At 41.2% G+C, this 27,552-nt stretch overlaps 1 protein-coding gene across 1 annotated transcript in view; it reads right to left on the reverse strand.

Annotated features, from left to right (window-relative positions):
• Nucleotides 1-339: 339 nt before the first annotated feature.
• Nucleotides 340-27,552, reverse strand: part of LOC117253093 (protein crumbs homolog 1-like) — a 94,588-nt gene continuing 67,375 nt past the window's right edge. Inside the window, exons 8-13 of the mRNA XM_078170987.1 lie at nucleotides 26,465-27,006; nucleotides 22,097-22,262; nucleotides 16,199-17,060; nucleotides 9,856-9,972; nucleotides 9,586-9,712; nucleotides 340-8,050 (exon numbers count right to left, since the gene is read on the reverse strand). Of these exons, the coding sequence (XP_078027113.1) occupies nucleotides 7,829-8,050; nucleotides 9,586-9,712; nucleotides 9,856-9,972; nucleotides 16,199-17,060; nucleotides 22,097-22,262; nucleotides 26,465-27,006 (2,036 nt within the window). The 3' untranslated portion in view covers nucleotides 340-7,828. The remainder of the gene's footprint in view (nucleotides 8,051-9,585; nucleotides 9,713-9,855; nucleotides 9,973-16,198; nucleotides 17,061-22,096; nucleotides 22,263-26,464; nucleotides 27,007-27,552) is intronic.

Raw genomic sequence — 27,552 nt, forward strand, 5'->3', positions numbered from 1 at the left:
AAAATAAAAAAATAATAATAATAATAATAATAATAATAATAATAATGATTCTCCAACAGTCTAGACATTCAGCTTCCTGTGTTGTTGCAGCCTTTCCCTCTGCTGTAAAAACTTATTTTGGAGATGCATGAACATATGAGATGCTGACATGTCACATACGATTTGGCATGAGGGACAATTTAGGAGGTGGATTCTAAACTGCACATACAAGAGGATTTTTGTCATTACATTTATGTCTTATGGGGACCAGTTTTTTTGTACCTTGTTTAAGTGTGTATACAATCTTTTTACTTTACTGTTGGTAATGGGAAAACAAAGTAAAACATTAAAAAAAAACAGTTTTTACAAAATGAAATGTTTTATTTTTCCTTGAACACTGTTTAAGACACATTTCATACATGCCAATTTTGATTCCAATTAAAGCCATTTTCCACTAAATGCAAAACATTACCATAAACAAAATCCTCCTCATATAGACAAGTGTTCTGAGTACAAAAAAAGAGACACTAACTTAAAAAAACAACAACAGGTATCTAGTAAGTGAATTGCAGTATATAAGTCCTGGGTTGACCCATTGGTGTCACTCACAAAGTGGATCCTGTTTACTGGAATAGAACTCCTGATGTCTGGTCTACAGTGTGCTGTACACGGTGGTACAGCTTTAGTAAAAACATCTCCAGTGTAAAATCACTACCGTTCTGCACATAGCTGGGATACCTATCCATCCTGTACTGTATATGTTCTGTTGTTAAGTCACATCACTGTATAATACTGCAAGTCTTTACAAAACTGTAATGCTTTTGACATTTGAATGTTTGAGCAGAGCTGCTACCCTGTATACTTCTCTCAGTGAGGTTTCTGTCTGTGCCCTTCCTTTGGATCCTTCTAAACACTACACAAAGGCTTTCATCTGTCTGAATAAGTAACATAAAAACAGACCACAGGATTCTTGTTTCATGAATGCAGGAGAACGTAAAGGCACATACTGTCATCTCATCATCCACACACCCCTATGTTCCCTGCAGTTATTTTAAAGGAGCATTAAGTGATTTCTGAACTTTATCAAACCCTACAGGTAGTCAGTAGCGTGACAACCCTGCATCCTCGTACTCATAAAGTCATACATACTCATACATATCAGGGTATTAAGAATTCCTGACAGTATGATTTTCAATACCATCAAAAATACAGATGGTCCTCTATCTATTAAACTCATTGTATGTACTGCACATGATGGGCCATCAGAAGTCAGTCTCTAGCCTCCACTGGCGGCACAGGCCACCCTCTTCTCATCCCAACTCGTTAAATATCACTACCTTGTCAGTGCCGTTCAGGTCTATACAATAGGTGTCCTCCTACATTTGTTGTTGACATTGCAGGATGGCATGTCATTTTTTTAAATGCGTTATGCCTTTTCTAAATATACTTCCATTTTCACAGGAAATGTACAGTTTCTAATCGTTAGATGCATACAGTTTCAAAATAATCTTACAATGTCTGTAAAACACCTCATATTTATGTTTATTTCCTTGTACAACAAAAGCACAAGGTTAGGTTTAGAAAGAAACATCATGGTTTGGATCTACATTCACATGGTAAGCGAACAGAGGAACTGCCCATTGGTCCGACAGCCCATTGGTCTGACATCCCATTGTTCCGACCATATTAAACCCATTGTTCTGAAGTCCCATTGTTCCGAAATCATCATGATGCCCTGTGGTTATGGTCTGGTTAGGTTTAGGCACAAAAACCACTTGGTTAGGGTCAGGAAAAGATCATGGTGTGGGTTAAAATTACAAAGAAAGTGACAAACACATAAGCCATGAGCCTGCTTCGCCTCAAGCCTTTCCCAGCTGACCCAGAGCCGGTTGCGGCACACCATCAAGGCAGAAATACGCCCGCCGGGAGCCGTTCAGCACCGCGGACCGTCGGACTAATGGGATGTCGGACCAATGGGCTGTCGGACCAACGACATGGACCCAGCAAACAGCAGGCTCCTGGGTGGAAGTCTGGGGTTTTTTGGACCCATCCAATACTCGTGCTGCCCAGCCCATAGGGATCTTTCAGCTCCTTATACTACTTTGTTACTGGCAGTGTTTCAAGCTGACACCATCCAGTGGCGTATCATACCACTGTGACAGGTGCTGTCTGGTCACGTCATTAACTGACGCTGCCTGTACTTGTATAGTACTGCCGTGACAGGTGCTGTCTGGCAGGCCAGCAGCGTATCATACTGCCCCGAAAGGTGGCTTTTGGTGTCGGTGTCTGACACCAAAATCACTTACCAAGCAGAAGTATTTGATGAGTTGGGAATGAGAAGCTGAAATGACAGACACTGTGACTCCAAGTGATGGGAATAACATTTCCAGACTGTGGAATCTGGCCCGCAACAGAGAGAGAGAGACCATATGGAAAAGCAACATATTTTCACATCTAACTCTGTGAATTGGGGATTTATTTTGACCAAACCAGATTTACTGAATGTTGGAACAGCGGACTAACTAACTAGACAACTACCAAGACTAACTGAGGCAGTTTTGGTAAGTTTTATTTTGTTTCTGTCCAGTTTGAATGAAATGTGTTTTAGGATGAATGAAATGTGTTTTAGGATGAGTTAACACTAGTCTCATTTCAGAGAAAAAGAGAAACTTGAATTCAGAAGGTTGTTTTTCTGTTAAATAAGAAATATATATATGTAACAATATTAACTTTCTCATCATTTAGTGAGTTTGTATTGTTTATTACTAGCATGGCTTTCAGAAGGCAGCAAACTCGGCAGGTGGGAGGCTGAAGGTGAGATGGATGTTGCTTAGCATGCTAATACTGTCATATACTGTGGACCTCAGTGAAATTTCAGGAAGGTATCCTTGATAATCTATACATACAATTCATGGCCAGAAGTATGTGGACATCATTACACCTATACCTAACTGCTGAAAATCTCATTCAAAAACCATGGGCATGGTTGTGCTGCTTTAACAGCCTCTACTGTTCTGGTTTTAGGCTTTTCACCATGGTAAACCTGGCTGCAGGGATTTGCTCCCATTTGGCCACAAGGGCATTAGTGAGGTCCAACATTGATCTCAGGTGATCAGGTCTGACTCACAGTCAGTATTCCAGTTCATCCCAAAGGTGTCAGATGGGGTTAAGGTCAGGGCTCTTTGCAGGCCATTTACGTTCCTTCACCCCAAATTGGGAAAATAATTTCTTTCTGGAGCTAACTGTGTGAACTGAGGCATGTAAATGGTAAAAGGTAAATTAACCTGCACTTGTATAATGCCTTTCTAGTCTTCTGACCACTCAAAGCACTTTAACACTACATGTCACATGCACCTGCTACCCAGCTTAAACATTCATTATGCATTCACACACTGACTGGAAGCAAGCTGGGGTTCAGTATCTTGCCAAAGGATACTTTGACATGCAGACTGGAGGAGCTGAGGATTGAATTGCCAAACCTCCGATTGATGGTTGACCTGCACTACCCTCTGAGCCACAGGGGATTCATATATCCCAAACAGAAACTACTGCAGCATTAAGAATTCCCTTTATTAGAAATCAGGTGCTTGGACCAAACACTGAAAAACAGGGGTGTCTACATACAGTACCTTCGGCCATAAACATATTCAGCTACATTTGACCAATATTGGGTCAGTTGTACTCGATCAAATACAAGAAAGTCAAACTAAACTACAAACTATAAAGTAATTGTTATTGGTCATTGACACCAATGCTACCTACAACTCCACAGATCATGATGAAAGTCATACATATTACCCCTTTAAAGTTACATTTAATACTACATTCATTGGTAATGACCAGTGTCTCTCTAATTTATTTTCACCTGTGACTTGCATGTCACTTATCTGTTACCATAAAACCGCTACAGTTTGTCAGTCTGGGTTATCAGCACCTTTAGTACCTGTAAAAGCATCCTGGTTAAGTGGTTTCATAAAGTTAGCAACAGTGCTGAGTACAGAGTGAAAGGCAAATGAGCAGTGGGTCCTTCTGGAGTATAAATGTGAGTACACTGGCATCAAAGTATAATGATAAGTATATGTGGAACATTACCCTAAAGTTAGAACACAGGTTTGTCTGAAGCCACTCCGTGAGATTATAGAAAGGAAGTGCAACTTGACAATGTTTTATCGATATGACAACTTAAAGTGAAAGTCTGGGAAGATACTTTTTTGCTCTCTGTCTGACAATCAGACAAAAAGATGGATATCAGTCTCATGTCTGTGTGTTTAATAGGAAGTTGGGGTTAGGGTGTGGTTAGCCTAGCCTAGTATAAAGACTGGAAGCAAAGGAAAACAGCTCACCTTGCTCCTTCCAAAGTGAAAAATATGATATGGCTATGAACACTTTCAAAGTTCACTAATTAAGACATTGTTTCTTTTTTGTTTTATCTGTACATGAACAGAAGTGGAAAAATGAGAAATTGGTGGTTTTGGGATTTGGTGCTGGCACTATTTAATGGCAAACAACAATCAGTCCATCCATCCAGTGTTCTGTGCAGTGTCACTAGAGTGCGTGAGTTAGCAGCAACAATCTGTGACGTTTTGGCCTCTGTACTGGCATCATCATACAAAACCTGGCTACCTCACTGTGCACTGTGCACAATCACTGCCTCTAGCTGTTTGCCAATAAGCAGTTCCAGTTCTCACCCTACAATTATCAACTGTCAGTTTTACATTTTTGTATGGATCACTGTTTCTGCAAGGAATTTAAAAAAATGAGATATGACGTGTTAATTAGTGAGCACTCAGGTTGTTGATGGGAATATTTTTGAATTTTGGATAGAGAAAAGCTAGTTGGTCTCCCCCCTAAGTATTTATGCTTAGCTAAGCTAATTTCTCCAGCTCCAGACTTTTATCCTTTCATCTCACTCTGGGAAAGAAACTCAATGAGTGGAATTCTGAAATTGTTGAATTGTTCCTTTAAAGGTCAAGTGTGTAAGATTTAGTAGCATCTAGCAGTGAAGTTGCAGAATGCAACCCACCAAAACCTCTCCTGTGTGCCATGCTTTTAGAAGAACTACAATGACTGACGCAAAAATGTGAATAGCACTATTTAGAGCCAGTGTTTGGTTTGTCCATTCTGGGCTACTGTAGAAACAACATGGCGGACTTCATGGAAGAAGACCTGCTACCTATGTAAATATAAACTGCTCATTGTAAGGTAAAGAAACCCAACACATTCTCACTCTGGCCTCATCACATATTGACATCTGGTCATGGACTTTCCACTTCGAGATATGACATGCAAGGTACCCTGGGTGCGTGGGTTGTTGATGTTCTGGGACACTGTGTCAACTTTAGCCTGTTACATGCATTGTCTGTTTTCAAAATACACTTCTGTTTTCACAGGAAATGTACAGTTTTCATACAGTGTCTTTCAAAACAAACATACTCCATCGGTACAACACCACAGACTGATGTTTTTTTCTTCAGCAACAAACACACATGGTTACATTTAGCCAACACGCACATGGTTGGGTTTAGGCAACAAAAGAACAGGGTTTGGCTTTACAATCTTAGGGGAAACACCAGCAAACACCAGCCTCCCAGGTGAAAGTCGGTGGTTACTGGACCCATTAACCACCTCTCCCACCCACCCTAGTTGAACTTTACCGCGTAACTTTTGTTGCTGTCCCTTTTGTCAACTTTTGTTGACCCTGACGCCGCCAGCCTCTGTTAAACAATAACAGCGACCGTATCATGTCGATGTGAAAGGGTGGCTTATTTCGTTGGTGTCTGACGCGGGAGGTCACTGACCAAGCGCCAGTATTTGACGACTTCCGAGTGAGACCAGGTTGGGAGAACACAACAATTTTTAGTTTCAGGTGATTATATGCTTATGAAAACATAGTTATGAAACATATATTCTATGTATGCCAATATATCTCACTAAATCCTACACACAGTACCTACAATACATTCTTTGAAAAAAACTCTTCTGACATCTGAAGTATTTCCGTCCACAAAAACTAATATGACACCTTAGACCTCAGCAATAAGACACCTACAATAAATACTATTCCTCTTGAAAACATAACAAAAAAGGAAAATACAGTGACCTGAACTTTTGCAGCACATTATACACAACACAAAGACATGGCTGAAATACTCACAGCATACTTGCACAGTGACAAAGAAGGGGCAGAGTGGTTTAGACTTTGACAACGTAATACAGCAAATAGTTAGATAACAGTGTTTGACTCCTGCAGAGGTTCCACTGATGTCCATCAATATGTCCTCATATAAAGGTATATTTGATATCCTATGAATTAGGACCCCACAAATGACATTACGTCCTTAACATTAACTTACATAAAAAATGTAAAATTACATTGGTTATGTTTAGGAAAAGAAACTTGATGAGGACATACCTTAAAATAACTCAAAGTTGACTCAAAGCTTACACAGTCCCTGGGAGGGAAAGTCCAGTGTTTTGTAACTCACCCACCATCCCAACCTGCCTCTTAACTGGACCGGTCCAGACAGTTTCCTTCTTTACTCCTGTCAGAGCATTGGTCATGTGATCACAGCCTTCCAAAATACATGAGTTATGCACGAGTTACTGCTCACCATTACATGGGATATGTACAAATTTTGGTGCATTACTTTTCATTGGAATATGCACCAACAGTTCGTGAGAACAGCCTGTGCCCATCCGCACATTCAGTTCTGGGGTCATGTTTCATTGTATGATCTTTCTGCATTTTTTCATTCACACACCACAGCAGATTAAATAAAATGAAATTAGCCTACGAAGTAATTGAATGCATAAAACCCTAAAGATACATGATGGAAGAGTACTGCCTTTCACTTAAGAATGCTCCTTTGACATGGGACAAGAATTATTCTAAATATATAAAGCACCTTAAATTACCAGTGATCAAGGAAATTTTGTGCAAATTCAAAATTTCTGATTCAGCAAAGGAAAAGATGAGGTTTGAATTGAAAATACATTCCTTCTTCAACTGATATTGCAACTGCTGCTTCCAATTTTTAAGACTGATAAAAAAGAGATTTACTCTAGAAGGAGAGGGGAAAAAAAGCAGAAATCAGGCATTTAAAACCATTATGGCAAAAGAGTCATACAGGATTAGCAATACCAAGGGACCTCTAACAAGATAAAGTCAGGATTTGAAACTAGTGCCTGTTTCTAAAAAATCTCACTATAAGACAGACATCCCCTTGCAAATGCAATGTAATGCTACTATAAGGAGTATGCAGATGATGAAAGGGTACCCCTGATAATATTATGCAATTTATACCCATGCAAATTAAACTCCCTCTACACATGCCTCTTTCTACCATCATGCAAAACAGAATCTGCAGTGGAATCTGCAGAGGAAGGTTTTGAATATTTTGCTTTGCTCAACCATAAATGATGAATTACTTGCTCTTGCTCTTATGTGAGCATATGGAGGGTGTCAGTGTGAATACATTCCTTAATATCCACAGGTGTGGTTGCTTTTCTTTAGTACATGTGGTCCTCACATGACTTTAGTCCTATGGGTATCAAGCTTGGGATTGTCCTCAAGACTTTTCTTCCTGAGGCCATCCAGGTACACCCTCTACAACAGGACAGGCTGAGTAATAAGGAAGCAGTGTCAGCCTCTGGTCTTAACTTGTCCATCTGTGAGACTTCAACGTCAGTAGTTTTCCCAAGTGGAGGATCAGTCGTAGATTTATCCTCCATCACTTCCTCGAAAGACAGAAGGGCTCTTCAGTGTGACACTGCAGAGCATCTGTTCTCTCTGCCCTTTACATAGGCCTACATCCACTAGATGTGAGGTTGTGACGCAGGGCTGCAGGCCTCAGATCAGCCTCTCCTCTGGGGGTACTTTAAGGACGCTACCCATCTCTAGCCTGGCGCCAGCTACCTCCTGTGAGCTGGGGCTGTATGTACCCTCTGACTGACGCTTCTTCCGTGCTGTCATGATGAGGCAAAACACGACCACGATGGCCAGTAACACACACAGTGTGGTCAGGGGAATGGTCACCACCAGCCAGGGGACTCGCTCCTTATATTCCTCTTTCTGCATAAGGACAGGACATTGTGTCATGAATAGGTAGCCATACCTTCTTTAGTACCATTTTCAATAGGGCATAGCTCTAACTAATAGGTTTATCAGTGGTTAATAAATCATTTGTTCATGTTTTAAAGATCAGTTATAAGAAATCAGGTTTGCCTGGTTTATTCTCCTCCAGCATGACAGTTGCCCTGTCTGTAGAGAATGCGGACAAAAATCAATTTATTAACAACTGAACTAATTTTGCAATGAGTCATTATGTCTGCAGATATAATGGGAATATGTTACTGATAAAATCACTTTCAGTCTAGATGCTCTGCTGTACTGACAAAAAGGCAGAGGTCAACAAATTCATAGTAGTGGTCCTCCTGATGACCAATCTGAACAAATAACACTGGAAAAAATGGTTTGTTTTAAATTTCTTCACAGTGTTTTATTAGTATTTGCTGTTATAATAACACTTTTCATTAATTAAACAAATATTCTAAACAATCACCTGTAGCTATACAATACCATGACTTTATTTTAGTGACTTTCGGTTATCAGTTATAATTAAAAAGTTTACATGATTCCCTGATGTGTTGAAAATTATACAACCTTTAGTGCTATTTTAGTCATCCTGACATGTTTCCAATTTGGAAAGGTCTACACTGGACTGGGATATAACATTATGGGAGAAACGGTTAGTAATGCTGTTTTGTTGGTCCTTTATGTTTAACATTTTTCAGGTCAAGGACCCCTTAGTTCAAAGAAAGATGGAGCAGAAAACCCCTACTACACATATTATATGAATTGAGTTGCATGTGGGATAGTTCTCTAAATATTTTTTGGTCTTCTCTCGATTACGCTTGCCTGTAACTGCAAAGTCAGCAGCAGTTCTTAGCATGGCTAAGCGCAATTGCTTCACCCTCTGTACTTTTTGCTAGTGGTTTCTGAGGTGGATGGTGTGTCAGAATCTCTTGCTCAAAAGGTTACAAAATGATCCATTGTGTCCCACAAGAATGTTCGTACATTTGGAATAATAATACAGCTAAATGGCCAAAATGTTTCAATAGCACATAAATGTTAGCTAACTAGTTCACCTCGCTGAACGGTGATTTAGTTTTAGCTAGCTCACGATTGCCCAAAGATTCATGGGTAACAGTTGGCCTATCGTTAATGTTATAAACTCTGAACCAAATTATGCAATATTTAATATACAGTAGGTTCCTCACTGTTTAACTTGCTCGTGAAACCTGCCACCTCTTAGCCTTCACAAGAGCATCAATATTAGGCGTGAAAAGTCAACCAGTATGCCGGCTTGGACCCTTTGTTGGGCCAATTCTGGCGCGTAGGCCATATGTTTGACACCCCTGTTTAAAACCATACTGTCATGTGCTGTTTCTCTGTGTTTTTCCTATTTCTTGATCACGGCTTCTGTGGCAGCTCAAGGCTTCTTAAATTTCAGCCATGAGTATTAAATCCATCAGTCAGATGCAGGTTCTCATTTAGTTCGTGTGCTGTGAAAAGGAATTAACTCAAAGCCAGTGTATGTCACTCACATTTCTCTCACACAGTGTGCCACTGAATCCCGGCACACACACACACTGGAAATGGTTGAGTCTGTCCAGACAGGTGGCACCGTTGCGACAAGGGCTGGACTCACACTCATCTATTTCTGTCTCACACCTGAAACACATCAGAAGGGTTTTAACACAACACTGGCTGACAGAGTAGCGGCTCTCCTGACCTTCACACTTGGATGTGGTCCAGACACACTCTCCCCTGAGCAGCAGGTGTGTGGTGAGGAATGTTGAGTGTGTTGGTCTCACCTGGCACCTGTGTATCCCGGCTTGCAGGTGCAGTTGCCTCCAGAGTCACCTCCAATACAAACCCCTCCATTAAGACACTCCGTGTTTTCATCACACGCCACAGGAGGGAAACGCCACCTATTGGACACACACACACATATACACATTACATTCTTGTATATAATATTGTACTTATACACATGGACACATTATGAGACGGACACATTATGAGACAATGGGTCTCTGGGCACAGACATGCAGAGGGCCCTACTATGTCTACTACACAAGAACAAGAGGAACAAACTTTGTGGTGGAATTGCCTCTTTTTTTCCTGTTTTGCATCTCTTAGTAGTTGGATTGTGTTTTAAAGGTAATTTTGTGGCTTTTTTGGTTGTTTTATGCCTCTTTGAGGTTGTTTTGTATCTGTGGCAATTTTGTGTCTTGCTGTCATTTTTATTTTTTTATTTATTTAATCCATTTTTAACCAGGTTAGTCCCAACATAAAACATAAAAGATACTCACTAAGATATAAATGAATACATTTAAATTAAATAAATTTAAATTTAATTTAAATTAAATTTAAATACCTACAGGCATCAACAAATACCAACCGATTCATTCCCCATTGTACTTATGAGACCTTTAAAACCAGACATAGGGACCAAAACCTTCAGTTTCAATACATCTTGTAGGCCATTCCAAGTGAGGGGAGCAGAGACCTTAAAAGATTTCTTTCCGAATTCAGCCCATGCACGTGGGACAGACAATAAAACCAAATCTTGCAATCTCAGACTATAACTACAGTCAGAACTCTGAGCAATCAAAGTGCAAATGTACGATGGTAGTTTACCCAGAATGGCTTTATAAATAAACAAATACCAGTGACTGAGCCTACGCGTAGTCAAAGATGGCCACCCAGCCTTGGAGTAAAGCAAATTGTGATTTGTGATATTGGGCTTTATAAATAAAATTGATTGACTGATTGATCTAAATAGGCCTCACAGGTATCTATACCAGCCAACACTGTCCACATGAGCCACTGAAAGGTGGCAGGGGCATTACACATGCCAAAGGCCATCACAGTATGCTGAAGAAAATTGTCAGGTGTGACAAATGCAGAGATATCAGAGGCCATTCCTACCCTGTCAATGCAGTCCTCAACGCGTGGAAGAGGGAATGAGTCAGGCTTAGTTACACTGTTGACCTTTCAATAGTCTGTACAGAACCTAGGAGTCAAATCAACTTTCGGAACCAATAAACATGGTGAACTCCAAGAACTGTTACTGGGAAGTGCAAGACCATTGGCAAACAAGTATTCAACCTCCTTTTTTATCAACTCACACTTGACAGGATTTACACGGTAGGGATGCTGCTTGATAGGAGCGCTATCACCTACATCAATGTCATGCTGCAGTACATTTGTGCGAGTGGGTACATCTGAAAACAAAGCAAGATGACCATGTATCAGCTGAAGAACATCCTCCTTTTGAGAAGATAAGACAGATGAGTCTCTAGATTTTCACTTGTGAGTTCTGGAGCCGAGCACCCAGGGCAGCCGTGTTTTCCTTGGCTAAACCATCATCACCAGGGCAAGTGGAAACAACTGAAACTGCAGCGACACAACTCAGTTCCTTTGATGGACTTTGTCCCTCTTGAAACCAGACAGCATAAGACTTCAGCATATTAACATGACAAACACGAGACTTACGCTTCCTGTCTGGAGTACCAATGACATAATCTGTGTCACTCAGTCTCTTCTCAACCACATAAGGCCCAGCAAACCTGGCATGTAACACTGACCCAGGCATGGGCAGAAGAGCCAACACTAAGTCCCCAGGCTGAAAAAAACGCTGCACTGCATTTTTATCAAAGTGCTGTTTCATTTTAGACTGGGAGTTTTCCATAGCATGTTTGGCTATGCTGCATGCATGATGGAGACGCTCTCGAAATGAACTCACATAGTCTAGCACATTGACGTGAGATGGGGAATCTGCCATTAGCTGTTCCCGCAACAGTTTCAATGGCCTTCTGACGGTGTGGCCAAACACCAACTTGGCCGGGCTAAACCCCAATGACTCTTGCACAGTTTCACGGACTGCAAACAACAGAAGGAGAATGCCGTCATCCCACCCTGGACCATGTTCAAGACAGAACATGCGTAACATAGACTTGAGGGTCTGGTGGAACCTCTCGAGAGCTCCTTGGCTCTCAGGATGATAAGCACTAGAAACCTGATGCTTCACAGCCAGAACCTCTAGCACCTGGTTGAAAACTTTGGACATAAAGTTACTCCCTTGATCTGTTTGAATAATTTTCGACAAGCCAAAATTAGTGCAATATTTCACAAGCTCCCTGAGGCCTTAGCCTTAAGAGAGCGCAGAGGTATTGCCTCCGGGTAGCGAGTGGTGGCACACATGATGGTCAAAAGGTACTGATGACCAGATTTTGACTTTGGTAGGGGCCCAACACAATCTACAATAAGCCTCTCAAATGGCTCTCCTGCTATAGGAATGGGCTGTAGGGGCGCTGGAGGTATCACCTGGTTAGGTTTGCCTGCTAACTGACATACATGGCAGGCGTGACAATACTCTGCAACAGCAGCCTTTAGACCAGGCCAAAAGAAGTGCTTTAAAGAATCAACAGACAGCATTTTTGCCTATATATATCATTATGAAAATAATGTGGGTTGCACAGGGTAGTATACACAGTAAAATCAGACTATCAGCGTTTACATAGGTTACTTAATGGCTTTGCAATCTTTGCAATAAGCTTCTGCCACCAGGGACGAATTTTCGTGGAAAAAAATCTGCTTTACGGCAGGAAATGCGTCAAACTGGTCGGTCAGCCAATCAGGGACTGGACAGTGTAATGTCTAGTGAGCCGGTGCCTGTTGTATAGTGAGCCGGTGACTGTTGAAAAATAACTCTGCTGCGCGTCGGGGTTCCATTCCCCTGTTGGGAGTTATTTTTCAACAGTCACCGGCTCACTATACATTATCACTTACGTGTCTACTGTTGTTTGTACTGATACTGTGCATATTGATATAATTTACTGTGAGTTGTTTGTATTGGTACTGTGCATTCTGGTATAATTATTTGCATTACTATTTGTTTTTTTCTTCAGATAAATCTGATAATTGTTGCTCGGTCTCTTTACTCATTTATTTAGTATAGTGTCCACACACCTTCTCATTCTACATATGCATAGAGGTATACTGGTGGCTTTACAGCCTACATTTTATTGATTATCTCTGATCCCCACGGTCAATTTGGTCTTTGCGACGGTGCGAGCAACACTGCTGACGCTAGGTGGCGCCAAGCTAAAAAAAAAAGGAATCCTATCTGTTGCCTCTTTAATATATGATTGTAAGTTTTGGTAACCCCTAAATGACCAGACATAGCATTATCATGAGCTAAGTTAAGTATCTGCAAACGGTAAACAGAGGGCACAACGACTTGGTAAGTAGTGCTCCAGTTAGACCCAGAAGAAGCAGTCCACTTGCGCATAAGCACATCACCTTCCATATAGAAACCAACACGAACAGACAGCAACTCATTCTTTGGTTTAACAGCTGCAAAAGACTTGGCTAAAGAAGGATCAGCCCTCTGTGACCTTGCTAGCTATACCCTACCTAGCTGTAGTGGAGTTTCAGCTGAAACACCAGGGTTAGACAATGTCAAATCAACAACTTTGAAGGCAGGGGATAAGTCATCCTGGTCATCTTCACAGTCAGACTTGACTGCATCAACAGCAACCAGCTCTGGTTCAGCTGTATCAGGAGGATCAGCCAAAAATGTTTCAGAGATGTTGACAACATCAGCTTCTCAAGACTGTGCATGAGTCACAACACAAGCAGGGTAAATAAGAGGTTGCAGTGTTCTGTCACCAGGGTCAGGCTGTTCAGAAGGAACAGGGTTTTCTGTCACAATCAGTGGAGGGAACACCTTTCTGCCTGCTAGGTCATTACCTAAAATGAGGCTAACCCCCTCAACTGGAATGCAGGGACGCAAACCCACTGACACAATCCCTGTGACCAAACCACACTTTAAATACACAGAATGCCGGGGTGCCCTGACATAGGACATTTCACAACCCAGTATCAACGCATCACCACCAAGGAAAGTCTCTTCACACAAAGGTAACACTCCTTTTAGCAGTATGGACTTGGATGCACCAGTATCCCGCAAAATACGAATCGGCACAGCAGGATCAGATTCGGACAGTGCTACAAAGCCATCAATGATAAATGGTTCAAAGCTGGAAGGTTCTGAACCATGTGAACAGCATTATGGTGGCTTCTTGCAATAGAAACAAATCCTATCTGAAACTCCATTCTTAGAGCTTGAAATTTTCTTGGCAGAAGCATAGGGAGTGGAACTACCATTGGAAACCTTACTGGGAAAACAAGATCTCTGTGCAGCTGTATGAGTCTTAACCTCAGGGTGAAACATACTCATCAGCCAATACAGCAGCGTCCTCTACAGTTTTTGCTCTCTGCTCACTTAAATAAGTGGAAACCACCTCTGGAACACAATTTTTGAGCTCTTCCAGAAGAATCAACTGCCGCAACTGCTCTTTTGTCTCCACTCTTTCAGAGGCGCACCAACGGTCAAACAAAATTTCTTTTTTCCCTGGCAAATTCCACATAGGTTTGCTTTTCACCTTTAAAGTAGCTATGAAAACGTTGCCTATAAGCTTCTGGCACAAGTTCATAGGCCCTACTTTACTTTTATCAAAAGTCAATGAAGAGTACACTGGTTGTCACTCGTTCAAAATGTGAAAAAATGTGAAAAATATTTCTCAACATCTTTTACATTGAAAGGAGGGACCATTTTTATATTTTTACCCACATCAAATTTGGAACTGTTAGAGGCAGCAGAATTGTCAGTAGCTTTACTCACTACTTGAGCTTTTAACTCCATCTTCTTGAGCTCTCACTCGTGTGCGAGTTTAAGTTTTTCGCGTTCCATGCTGCCTGAGCTGCTGCCTTTCCTTTGCCTCAATCTCTAATTCTAACTTCCTCAACTGCAGCTTTAACTCAAGCTCCCTCACCCTTAGGATTTTGTCCTTAGTAGCTTCATGCTCACACTGTTGCAACTCTTCCTGTTCTCCCTCAGAGAATGCAAAATCTTGCTGATCGGGCACCTCAAGTTTTTCAGAAAAAACACCCTGCTCAATCAGACCATCAATAATTTTTGTACGCAATTCCGCTTTTTTTAAATTGCCTTGAACATCAATATCATAGTGTTCTGCTACACAACGAAGATCTTTTTTTGTGCAACGAAAGAGTTGCTGAGCGTCAGGGTCCTTAACAAACCTGTCCAGCTCAAATGCCATGATGGCACACACAAAAATGGATACTACTAGTACTATTCAATGAGCAACAAGATAGTAGCACACAGACATTTAACTCTGGCATGCTAACCATGAAATGGCATCTCCTATCTCTTTGAATGCCACCAAAAATGTCTCCACTGAGACTCTAGCCTGGCAAAGGGGCTCCCAAAAGCTGTACAAATAATGACTATAAGCCACAAACGAATTACAGCCACCACACAAACATTAAAAAAAAACTGTCACACACTAAGTACAGCCAGTACTAAATACCCTCCAAAGTACCACACAACATGCAGACTGCAAAAGCAGAACTACACAACAAACAACTCACACTGTCAAAAGTGAGTACAAGCCACAATGGTTGCTAAATTAGTAGCCACACACAAAAGGTACAAGGGCTAATCAACAAAAACTGCTTTTTTTTGTTTTTGTTTTTTGAACGCTCAACACTATCCAAGTGCAGAACGCTGCAAGTGTGTGTTCCACCAATCAGTGCTCTTCAGCAAACATCCCGGCCCCTCAAGAATTCTGGGTAATCTGAAAAGTCCTACCCCCCTACTAGATCCTTTTTTCAGGGAAAGTCTGGGGTTGAGGGAAAGTTCAAAATCTGAGGTTTTTCAAAATCCTGGGTAATTGATAAAAGTTCCTGTGGTGGAAAGGGGGCTTATGTGGTTGTTTTGTGTCTCTGTGAGGGCATTTTGCATCTCTTTGTGATTGTGATTGTACTGGCATACATCAAGTGGCCACAGACAAAGTTTGTGTTTGTTGAATGTATAACTAGACAATTGTCTGTTGACACATTTGCCATATAATCTTCATAAGAACATACTATGTCCATTTTTTGTTGACAACTGGCTCCACTGACTTCAAGTGGCAAAAAGTTAATAAATCAATGCACATTTAAGACTGAGTAAAACCAGGTGTAGTCACTGTGGTGGAAGGTCACACATGAGAATTCTTGAGAATTTAACCAAAAGCTACAAAGCCTAAAATGTGCTGTAGAGAGTCAATAGAAGTCTGTACTTACTGGCAGCGTTTGCCAATGTAGCCAGGAGGACATGAACATGTGTGAACTCCCACTGTGTCCACACAGGTTCCTCCATTCACACAGCTGAACTCCAGGCAGTTATCCACCTCATCCTGACAGTCTTTACCTGTGTACCCAGGCTTACAGTCACACTGGTAGTCTGCCAGAATGTCTTTACATGTACCATAGACACATGGACCTGAAGAACACTCATTTATCTCCATCTCACACAGTTCCCCCTCCCATCCTGCACTGCAGCTGCAGTTAAACTCATTAAACTGATCCTGACATATACCCTGATTGAGGCAGGGCTGGGAATCACAAATCGGTGCACCTTGGCATCCTATGATTGGCTCGTGCCCACCCAGTCTGGAGAAGCGGCTAATCTGAGGGGCATCTGGAACATTTACGAGTGGCAGGTAGACTCCACCTACTCTCACCTCCCCTAAGCATCCAGTGTATTTCTCAGCCAGCCATATTTTGGTGTCACTGAGGAAGTTGAGGTTGCCGCCAACACTGAAGCTGCCACCAACTCTCTGTCCATCTACAGTGAGGTGCCAGCGGGACGCTAACTGTGTGGGATCGACCATGGTAAGCTGAATGTGATGCCACCCTCCGTCTGCAATGGCCCTGTCACTTGTGAAGGCCAGCAGCTCTGCACTCGTCCCGCTGTCCATTTTGACCAGCAGGGAGGAGTTGAGCAGACCCAGGCAGAAGACCTCGGCTTTGCTTTCAGCACGCAACAAGATCCCATTCTCATCCCGTGTCCGTAAATCCATGGTGACGTTGGTTACAGGGCTCAGAAAGGAGCTGTTGGCAACATACTGTAGAGCATTGTCCTGAAAAATGGCCTCAGTTAAACCTGTGGAAAAAGAAGATAATGTGAGCAGTTTTGAAAAGTTACTGGTATTTTTTTGGACTTGTCAAAGGCCTTTGACACAGTCAATCACAATATACTTATTACAAAATTACATAAATATGGTTTTCAAGGTGTTGCTTTGAAATGGCTGCTTAATTATTTAAAGGACAGAGAACATTATGTATCATTTAACAGGCATTCTTCACATAGAGCGAAGATACTTTGTGGTGTTCCCCAAGGCTCTATCCTTGGACCTCTCTTGCTCTTGATTTATATCAATGATTTGCCAATGTTTTGCAAATTTTTTTTTTTTACTTCTTTTATTTGCTGATGACACATGCCTGGTTGCATCACATAAAAATGTTGATACTCTGTTTCAAGAAGCTAATGAGGAATTATCATCTATTTCAAATTGGTTTTGTATGAACAAACTCTCTCTTAAAGGACAACTTCGGTATTTTTCAACCTGGGCTCTATTTCCCTATGTGTATGTGTGCGTATGATTCATGGGTACCACTCGTTCTAAAATTGGTTCAGTATTGAGCCACGAAACGAGCTAAAACGGTAATGGGGGCAAATGCGTCCCGTATAAAAGTGCTTTTTTTCGCCACTGACCGGTTCAGATTGCCAGTGCTATCTCTGTAGATAGCATATTGTAGCGGCCCTCGGGCAGTGGTGACTGTGAATGAGTGGAATCAGCTGTCAGTCAGTGTTGGAGCAGAGAGGCGGAGGGCGTCCCCACTTGGTATTGTAAATGAGTATGTGTGTGTGAAGTGTGTGTTTTTTTCGCCACTGACCGGTTCAGATCGCCAGTGCTATCTTTGTAAATAGCATGCTAACTTAGCCTTTCCCTTACCTCTGGGCTGTGTGATGTCACGAGCTTTGCTCCACTGTGTCTGTAGCTCTCTCTACTCGTGGGACAGCCGTTTTCTTGAGGAAGAGGTGTTTCGGGATTGGATGTCTTCTCTTCTTCAGCTGGCAGTAGTCATCTTGGGAGAAGTGAGCACTGCAGACCCGATGGTCTGCAAGGCGCAGTGTCTGGAGAGGAGTGTTAGCATCCATTTGTAGCACAACTAGCCACAACTTCAGCATCTCGCCGTCCGACAAAGGCAGACTATGAAAGCTGTAACTTACGGGGTGTTGCGCGACATCCTGTTCTTGCGTTCGGGAAAAAGGCCCGTTTATTTAAGCACTCCAAAAACTTCAGTAACACTCCAGGGGGTAGCACGTAAAAGACTCTGTCTTCTGACTCTTCTAGCGTAACACACACTTCACACACACATACTCATTTACATTACCAAGCAGGGATGCCATCCGCCTCTCTGCTCCAACACTGACTGACAGCTGACTCCACTCATTCACAGTCACCACTGCCCCAGGGCCGCTACAATATGCTATCTACAGAGATAGCACTGGCGATCTGAACCGGTCAGTGGTGAAAAAAAGCACTTTTATACGGGACACATTTGCCCCCATTACCGTTTTAGCTTGTTTCGCGGCTCAATACTGAACCAATTTTAGAACAAGTGGTACCCATGAATCATACGCACACATACACATGGGGAAATAGAGCCCAGGTTGAAAAATACCGAAGTTGTCCTTTAATTTAAATAAATCTAATTTTGTGCTCTTTTGCGCTAAAAACAAAAAATATTCAAAAGAAAATGCCAAAATTATCTTAGACAACAAGGAAATAACTCAGGTTCCTCATATTAAATTCCTAGGAGTCATTGTTGATGAGAAGTTAACATGGAAACTCCATATAGATGCAAAAAGACTATGAAATCAATTGCTATCTTGAGCAGAGTTCGTTCACTGACCAATCATTCTTGCCATTTAACCTTGTACTACAGTCTAATCTTTCCTTATATTATGTATTGTAATTCTGTTTGGGGCGCTACATGCTCTACCTATCTTAATAAGATTCTATTAGTCCAAAAAAGATTTCTGAGAATGATTTGTCTTGTTAATAGATGTTACCCTTCAGCTTCTTTATTCAGAAGATACAAACTTTTATCTATCTATGATGTAAACAAATACCAGATTTGTGTATTTATGTATAAATTCATACATTTAACTCATGGCTTACCAAGTGTTTTTCAAAATGTTGTCATTTTTTCTTCTGATATTCACTCATACTCCACTAGACAGTCCAAAGACATTCATCGCCCTTTTTGTCGGACTTCCCTTGCTCAATTCTCACTGAGTTATAGAGGACCATCTCTCTGGAACAACCTATCACCATCTCTTAAAGCATCATCCTCACTGGCAATCTTCAAAAATCAAATGAAAATGGAAAGTGGAATTATTATTTTTTTCCTTGTTTGCATTGTCCTTGTTTTTGGTCTGACTATTTCTTAGTTGTTTGTGCATTGTCAAACACGTAATCTTATATTGATTTTGTTCATTTCATTTGCTCTTGTTTTGTCTTGATTTTTTTTTCCCTAATTCCTCCTCCTTCTTGTCCTTCTGCTTTCCTTCCCGCTTTTTGTTTTTTTGTTGTTTTGTTTTGTTCATTTCTTATCCTTATTGTATGATTTAATTGAGGGGAGGTTCTTTGATAAGCTTTTAGTGGCTTCTAACCTCTCCGGCACATTTCCCTTTTAATCTTGTAAATTTTTTTAACATTATGTGCAAATAAAACTAAACTAAACCAAGAATTATGTGTAAGTCATATGCTGATTCAAAACTTTGTATGATATAAGTCATGATTAGAAATTAAACAATCAGTGCACTGATTGGAAAACCACTTGCTGATGTGCTGTCCCTTGAAAAAAAGTGCCAAGCACTCTTTTGGGTAAGTTCAGATATGTGTAATTAATGATTGCACACTGATGACCTCAATTTAGTTGCTTTGTACAATTTACAATTTACATTTATAGAATCCATTTTTTTTCCTCATTATGGTATCAGTATATCAATATAAGTGTATCTGTCTTGCTTTTATTTTTGCAGACACTTTGGATGTTCTACCAAGATGTTCTCCAAATAACCTAAAAAGTTGTGTTAGCCAGTTGATTATCACAGCTGGGAATACTTTAGTCAAGGACAAAAAATGTAAGCGTAATAATACACACACATCTGGATTGCCACACCCAATGGAGCAGGAACAAACGCCATTAATATAAGCACGGGCTGGCTTTGAAATTCTACTGCAGTAACCAGACGTGCAGGACTCGAGTTAGACTCGAGGTCCAAATATGATGATTTGAGACTTGCTTGACTAACATATGTGGTATAGTAGAGGGTATATCCAGGTGTGCGGGGTATACCCACTTCTTTTCCTTGCCATTTACAGTATACCCACCTATAAGCCAAAAAGCCATTGAAATATCTAGGACAGTATATCCACTTCCACCTTGGTAACCTACCCATCTAAATAGTAGTACACTCACCTCATCAACTACCACTACACCATTGACTAACATTGACAAAAGACTCTACTTGACTTTGACTTGATATTCATGACTTGAGACTTGACTTAGACTTGAGACAGATGACTTCAAAGGATTTTTGTTTTGTTTAGTTTTGTTTTAATATAAGCATTTTTCTAGACATTGAGAAGCTATTTTTTTGTTTTTTTAACATAACTGGATAATTTCTAGTGCACTGCATACAAACTTAGCAACCTAATAGGATGCAGCAGACCAACAGAGGCCAATACACAAGTAGCTATCATGGAGAGGGCTGATCAAAAAATAATAAAATTTGGATTCAAGTATTATGTTGTCGATAATGGTAGTAAGAAGAAAACAGTAGTATGCAGTCTGCAGTTCAAAAATCAGTGACACAACCACCACAACATCCAACTTCATCATCACTACAAAAGCTAGAAAGAAAGATGTCTTTTCAGCTAACTTATTGGCTGGTCAGATGTTAGCTTTTTAGCTAATGTTTGACCAAAATATCATAATTTCCTATGACTTTACATGTCACTTGCTTGACCTGAGCATTGACTTCACTTGTCTTGCTTGATGGTTAAGACTTGTGACTTGCTTGTGACTTACACATGCTAACATTCATGTCCTATTACTGCATATCGCTAACTCTGCTTTACTGCATGTCACTAACTCGGCTTCTTCTCCAGAGCCTTTGTGCTCCACTGTCTCGCAGGTTCCCTTGAATTGCAGCTACGCCTGGATCGTGTGTTGTGGTTGCGCTGGTGCCGTGGTCCTGCTTGATGCCGACTACTACTGCTGTTATTATTAGTCATACTCATACTGTTATAATACACATATGATTATTATTGTCACATATATATACTGATATATATTAATATATACTTATAAAATATGCTACCAAAATTACTGTTATTATTATTACTAAATTGTAGCTATTGTCATTACTGCTTGCCCTGTATCTCTCTCTGGCTCTCCCTCTTTTTATGTATCATTTTGTCATGCGGATTACTGTTAATTTATCATGTTGATCTGTTCTGGACACACGACATCTATTGCACGTCTGTACGTCCTGGAAGAGGGATCCCTCCTCAGTTGCTCTTCCAGAGGTTTCTACCATGTTTTTTCTCTCTTAATGGTTTTCTGGGGGAGTTTTCCCTTATCTGTTTGAGGGTCCAAAATGTCATGTGCTGTAAAGCCCTCTGAGGCAGATTGTGATTTGTGATATTGGGCTTTACAAATAAAATTGAATAGAATTGAATGTTTTGGTTCAGGTAATCTGTTGTCACATTCCCTATGTGTCTATGTTGCTTCCTGTTGCCAGTTTTATTCCTGCTACTTGGAAAAAGCATCAACCATAAACTATACATTTGTCGTAGCATAATCTTTCTTCACAGAACCTCTTGCAGTCAGACTCTTAAGGTAATGGAGTTTCTTCCTTCTCTTGCACTAAGCAGTTTTTCCTTCAATGTCAGTGAGGGTCTAAGGTAGACAGGCTGTGCTTAAACAACACTTCAGAAACTTCAAGACTGTAAATCTTATCAAGAAATTAAGAGCTAAACAAATAAACTTGACCTGACTTGACTTGACTAGCCCTGCCTTAACAAAGAGAGTAATAATCACTGTCAAAGGATTACTTACACTCATAACCATCCTGTAAGTCCACACAGCGCACTCTGTCAAGACAAGGATTATCAACACACCACAAACGTGTCTCGCACAGCCGGCCAGAGTAGTTAATGGAACAGTCGCACTTGAAGTCATTCCAAGTAACCTGACACTGTCCACCATTGAAACAGGGCTGATCCTGTGCACAGACAAATACAGATGTATTAGATGATGTCTTGTAAAATCTCTCACCTGATGCGACCACAGAGGTAAAAGCTGCAGAGAAGATCGAGCGGTAACTTACAGATCAAAGGTACTCCAGCCAGATTAATGTTAATAGGGTTAAGGCACTACAGTACAGCCCAGCTACCAGACAGCACTGCGAGGTGCTAACACAATTAGCATGGTTCAGTGTTAGAGCCAAACACTGGCAAAACATAAGAGCGTTTATCTGGAGTTTTTACATTAAATCTGAATATTTGGCAGACAGTTTTGTCAATCTGTGATATGATGGATGTGATGCACTATGGATAATTATACAATGTAGCCATGCTATAGTGGCTCTACAGATGGCCCTGTCAGCCCACCACTTTGGTTGAAACTGAAATTTCTTAAAAATTACGAGATGGGCTGGAATTAAATTTGGAACATACCCCAGAGAAGGAATTTAAATGAGTTTCAGAATCTAAGTTGTACACTACCATCAGTCTGAGCTGCACTTCTTACAGTAATACTCATATACAGTAGCATGTTAACATCTAGAGATTGTATTGTAACATGCTGATTTTAATTTGTTATTTTAAAGAAGAACTGAGCCAGGGCTGCTGAAGCTGGAGACATAGCCTACAGTAGGGCCTGTACTAGCAATAGTGGTAGCAGAGGCAGTAGTAGCAGTAGCAGAAAAATGTGTTGTAGAGCAGTGGTTTCCAACTCGTCTAGCCATGGGGTCCAGATTTCTCCTTAGTCATAATATACTCAGCATCACACTTGCATTTGGCCATGTCGTTGAGCTACTTTGCTGTCTCTCTCAAGTTGCTGTCAGTTAGTCACTCACTCTACAGCAGGAAACAGCAAAATAAAAACTCGGTGCCAGAAATTCACTGAACTTAAAGCAGCTGTGCAGAACTTTTTACCATTTATAAAACTGTCCCTAGTTCGTATCACCCCCCCCCCTTGAAGATCTGCATATTTATTTGAACCCGACAGCGACAAAAAAGCCTTTCTCTATATGGCTATTTAGTGTAGCCTCGGTCGGGTTGGACACAGCAGAAGTCAGCAAACCAGAGTATCGCACCTGGAGGTGGAAGTAAGTCTGCACGCCCGCAGCGGCCCGCAGCCATTAAACCACCGAAGAAGAAGGAGCTGTGTTTACGAGTAGGATTTAAGAAACAGGCTAACAGACATGTAGTAGGGAGTAGTGAATGATTTCGGACACATTGCACACTCTTGTACAGTAGGTGGTGGTATGCACCTGGAAGTTGTTTGCGATCTGCCAATAAATTGAGAGAAGAAGAAGAGCCATGTTTACAGAGAGTGTTCTTCGAGTAAGCGGTACGCAACGGGCATTGCTGAACACATAACAGTTTTATTAGATGTATCTATAAGGACTTGGTTGTACTTTTGATGTCATGGTGGATAAAGAAGGAGCACCATCTAAAAGAAAAAGAACAGAAGAAGGCTAAACGGGACAGTGATAGGGCTCGAGCCCAAACGCGTGTAAACCTCGGTCAGGCATTCACCAAGTGGAGAGAGCTGAGAGATTTGAAAGGTTTTAAAACTGATCCCGAGTTGGCCCTTTCCCTAATCGACAGGTATGTAATTTTTGTTTTTATTTAGAGAATATACCGCAACTTGTTAGACGTTGTTTCACTTCAATATATGACGACATGGAAGTTATAAGCAAGCTAAATGTAGCTGATATGAACCGTTTTTGTCTAGTAACATTATAACAAACGCCACAAAATTATGTGTGACTGTGACCATGAACACAAATATACAGCAGGCAGTTGTCCTCAGTTTATAAGAAATTCAGAGCTACACCAGAACATTTATGATTGTCCTCTCGCTCTCCAAAACAAATGCATGCAGTAATTGCCGGTTGCAGTCGAGATTTTACGAATGAAGCCGAAGGCTGCAGTCGGAATTTTACGACACAAGGCTGTGGGTGTCATACCGCTTCGACCAAAAGGGGCGCTATAATCAACGAAAACAGAAAGTTCCGCACAGCTGCTTTAAAAAATAAAGTGTGTTTTTTACAAACTTGACACTGTTGCAAGTCACTTGTGGTCTGTTCAGAATGGACCTGCGACCCATTTTTGGACCATGATTCACCAGTTGGGAACCACTGCTGCAGAGAATAATAGTAGAAATAACACAGGTAATTGCAATGACAGATGAGTAGTAGTTAAGCCAGCCCACTCGCCAGATAAAATGTTGGCAATGTAGTTTTCTGCAAACCACAGATATGTAACATTTGTACGTCATTATGTGGTGGAATTGTTAAAATGCTTCGTTTCCTTACGTTTCAACAATGCTGTGGGTAATGTGTGTTTATGTTTAGGCACAAAAATCACTTGGTTATGGTTAGGAAAAGATCATGTTATGGCTTAAAATGGTGTTTGCTGGTCTCAAAGAGTGGTCTGCAGCTCAGCAGCCATCTCTCCAATGTCTCACACCATCCACCATCCCATCCTGCTCACTATGAGGCAGTAAGCTCATACACATGTAATTAGAACTATGTCACTTTAAGGTCCAGACACACCAAACTAACTTCAGAGAACTAGTGGCAAGAAAGGCCCCCTGCTGCATTACCTCACATCGCCATGTCTTGGTCAAAAAGTTGGCCATGAACACACCCCAAAGACTACAGCTGACGGCCAACCAGCACGTACATACATTCTGCGCTAGGGATGCCGCCGATATTAGCAAAAAACGTGCATCGGCATCGGATCGGACTGCATGGAAAAATGCCAATCCAAGAACTCCGATCCAGTTTTTCATGGAGTCCGATCCACCAGCCCAGTGCTCCGCAATTCAAGCAGTCCATTCCAGTGATCCGCTCCAGCTCTTACTATCAATCCACCAGGCCAGCACGCAGACGGCAGACACACACGGAGGGTAGGAAGAGTGGTGGTCAATTTAGTTAACTGACTATTTGTTTTCTGCTCTGGTTTTTTGAGAATGATATTTTTATTTGGTTTACACTCTTACTGTTTAAGTAAAGAGCACTGATAGCATTGTTTTGGGCACAATTAGTGAAACTGGAGCATGGATGGACTAGTTGTACAATATTGTGTGTGGTTTTTTTGTCCCCTCTGTTGGTCCCAGGAAACAGCAGCACCAGGCTTGCACTGACACTACTAAAATAACTGAAAAGGAAAGGCTGCATTGTTTGTTAAATGTCAACAATGTCTTGTGGTGTTAATCTATTTTTTATTTATTAGGGGGCCAAAGCACAAGTGTATGGAGTCTTGCTGCTGTGTTAATTTCAATATTAGACATTTTAAAGATTTCTTGTGTCGATTTATTTTCTATTTATTAAGGGGCCAAAGCAGCCAAAGCAAACCAGCTATATTTTTTATTTAATGTTAATGCTCAAGTTTAAAGTTTGTTTATTTAACCCTAAACCCTAACTAACCCGATTAAGTAGTTCTTCTTGTTAGAGTAATATCACTTGATCAAACCTTTTCTAACATGACTGACAACAAAATAAGTGATCGGATCGGGATCGGCCAAAACTCAAGGCTGTAATATTGGTATCGGATCGGAAGTGGAAAAAGCTGGATCGGGACATCCCTATTCTGCGCCTGTGTCTGTAATCTTCATTGATAAACAGAAACCAGAAGACTGTCTTGATGCTACTTAGCCAGTTAGCACAATAACAACACAATCCAGTGCTGAGAGAGAAGAGCATACATTTATATTACTGTGTTGAATGGGCCAAAATAAAACTGATAGGGGCCAACAAGGGGCAATGGTGCAAGACACACCACACCAACTAGGGCAACAGATGCTCATCGACGGTCCAACATTGACCGATGTCCAACTGTCAGCTTGGTGTGTCAGGGCCTTAAGAAACATTGATATGATGAAATGTACAAATGAAACCTATACGTGGTTTGCAGAAATGTACAATGCTACCGTTTAAAGAGATTAGCAGTAGGTTTAAAAGACCCCTGACCAAAATGGATGAGATTAGTATGGGACCCTTTAAATTAAATAAAATTTTGCTGTGGTGAAAAAAAAATCTTAATTGTATTCCCATACTAAATGATCAGTAACATTGCAAAACAAACAAAGTCAGTTCAGCTATTCTCTACAGAAGCACACATTTCAACGAAGTGTGTTTTGTTTTGTAATTGAGGTGATAATCATACAGCAGGCTATACATTTCTCATTTACCTTGCATGTGTCATCACTTTGGCATCCTGGCAGCACATTCTGCTCTGTCCTTGCCTGGTAAACTTCCACCCCCTCCAGATGATCCTCACTGGTCAGATGTTTGTGGTCCAGCCGAATGTCTTGCAGGCAGCCCTTGAGATGTCCACCCCAGGCATATATGCCCTTACCTGCAGGAAGCCCTCCCAAATACGCCACATCCCCTGCCTCTACACTCACGTTCCCTAAGGCGCGATGATACCCTGCTTTAGGGAAAACCACATGGCCAGACTGTACCTTTACAGTCACTAAATTATTGTTGCCGTCAGTGACGAACTTGGCCTCTGACAGCAGTGTGGTGTGAGGGCTGTAAATAGCAACAGTGCCCTCTTTCAGATAGATTGTAAGGTAGGGCTTTCCTTCTCGATGGAGCTGCAGCAGCAGACCGTTGTGTTTGAGGGAGCGCATCAAAAAAGAGATGGTGAAGTTGTCTCCATGGGTATCTGAGATGTTAAATGCAGCATAGCTGGTGGTGTTCTCATGACCAAAGGTCCAGGATGGGTACTCTGAGGAGAGGTTGGAAAGCACAAAGTTGTCAGTATCTTACCCCAACACCTTGGCGCATGCTTACTCCTGTTTCAACAATACTGTATTTTGGCTTCCTTGAAGGGGCACTCTAGTTTTACATATCAGTTTAGACTATTCAGGAGACTATTCAGCCTGTGAAACGGTTTTATAATATCTTGGAAGGCTACGGAGGACCTCTTTCAAAACACATCACTTGTGTGTCTTGGCCTGCACTAAAACAGTACAACTTTTTAAAGGAAATTTTGACATTTCTGCTTTTACCAGGAAGGGTCGCATTATAGAAAGTGCAGGATCCAGTGCTTTTTGGAGATCAATCCATACTGTAGGGGATAAATGTCAGGATATCTTTGCCTCTACTGCCTTGATTTCCTTTTATGTCACATGTGAAGCACTTCAAATTAACTTGCGATTGGAAGGCACTATACAAATAAATTTGCTTGACCTTTGCCTTATTGTTTATTTGGTGCCCCAACTTTATGGCAGTACAACATTTAATTACTGGACTGACACTTTAAAGGTGTAGT

Source organism: Epinephelus lanceolatus, chromosome 9, assembly GCF_041903045.1.
Source record: "Epinephelus lanceolatus isolate andai-2023 chromosome 9, ASM4190304v1, whole genome shotgun sequence".
Classification (NCBI taxonomy): Eukaryota; Metazoa; Chordata; class Actinopteri; order Perciformes; family Serranidae; genus Epinephelus; species Epinephelus lanceolatus.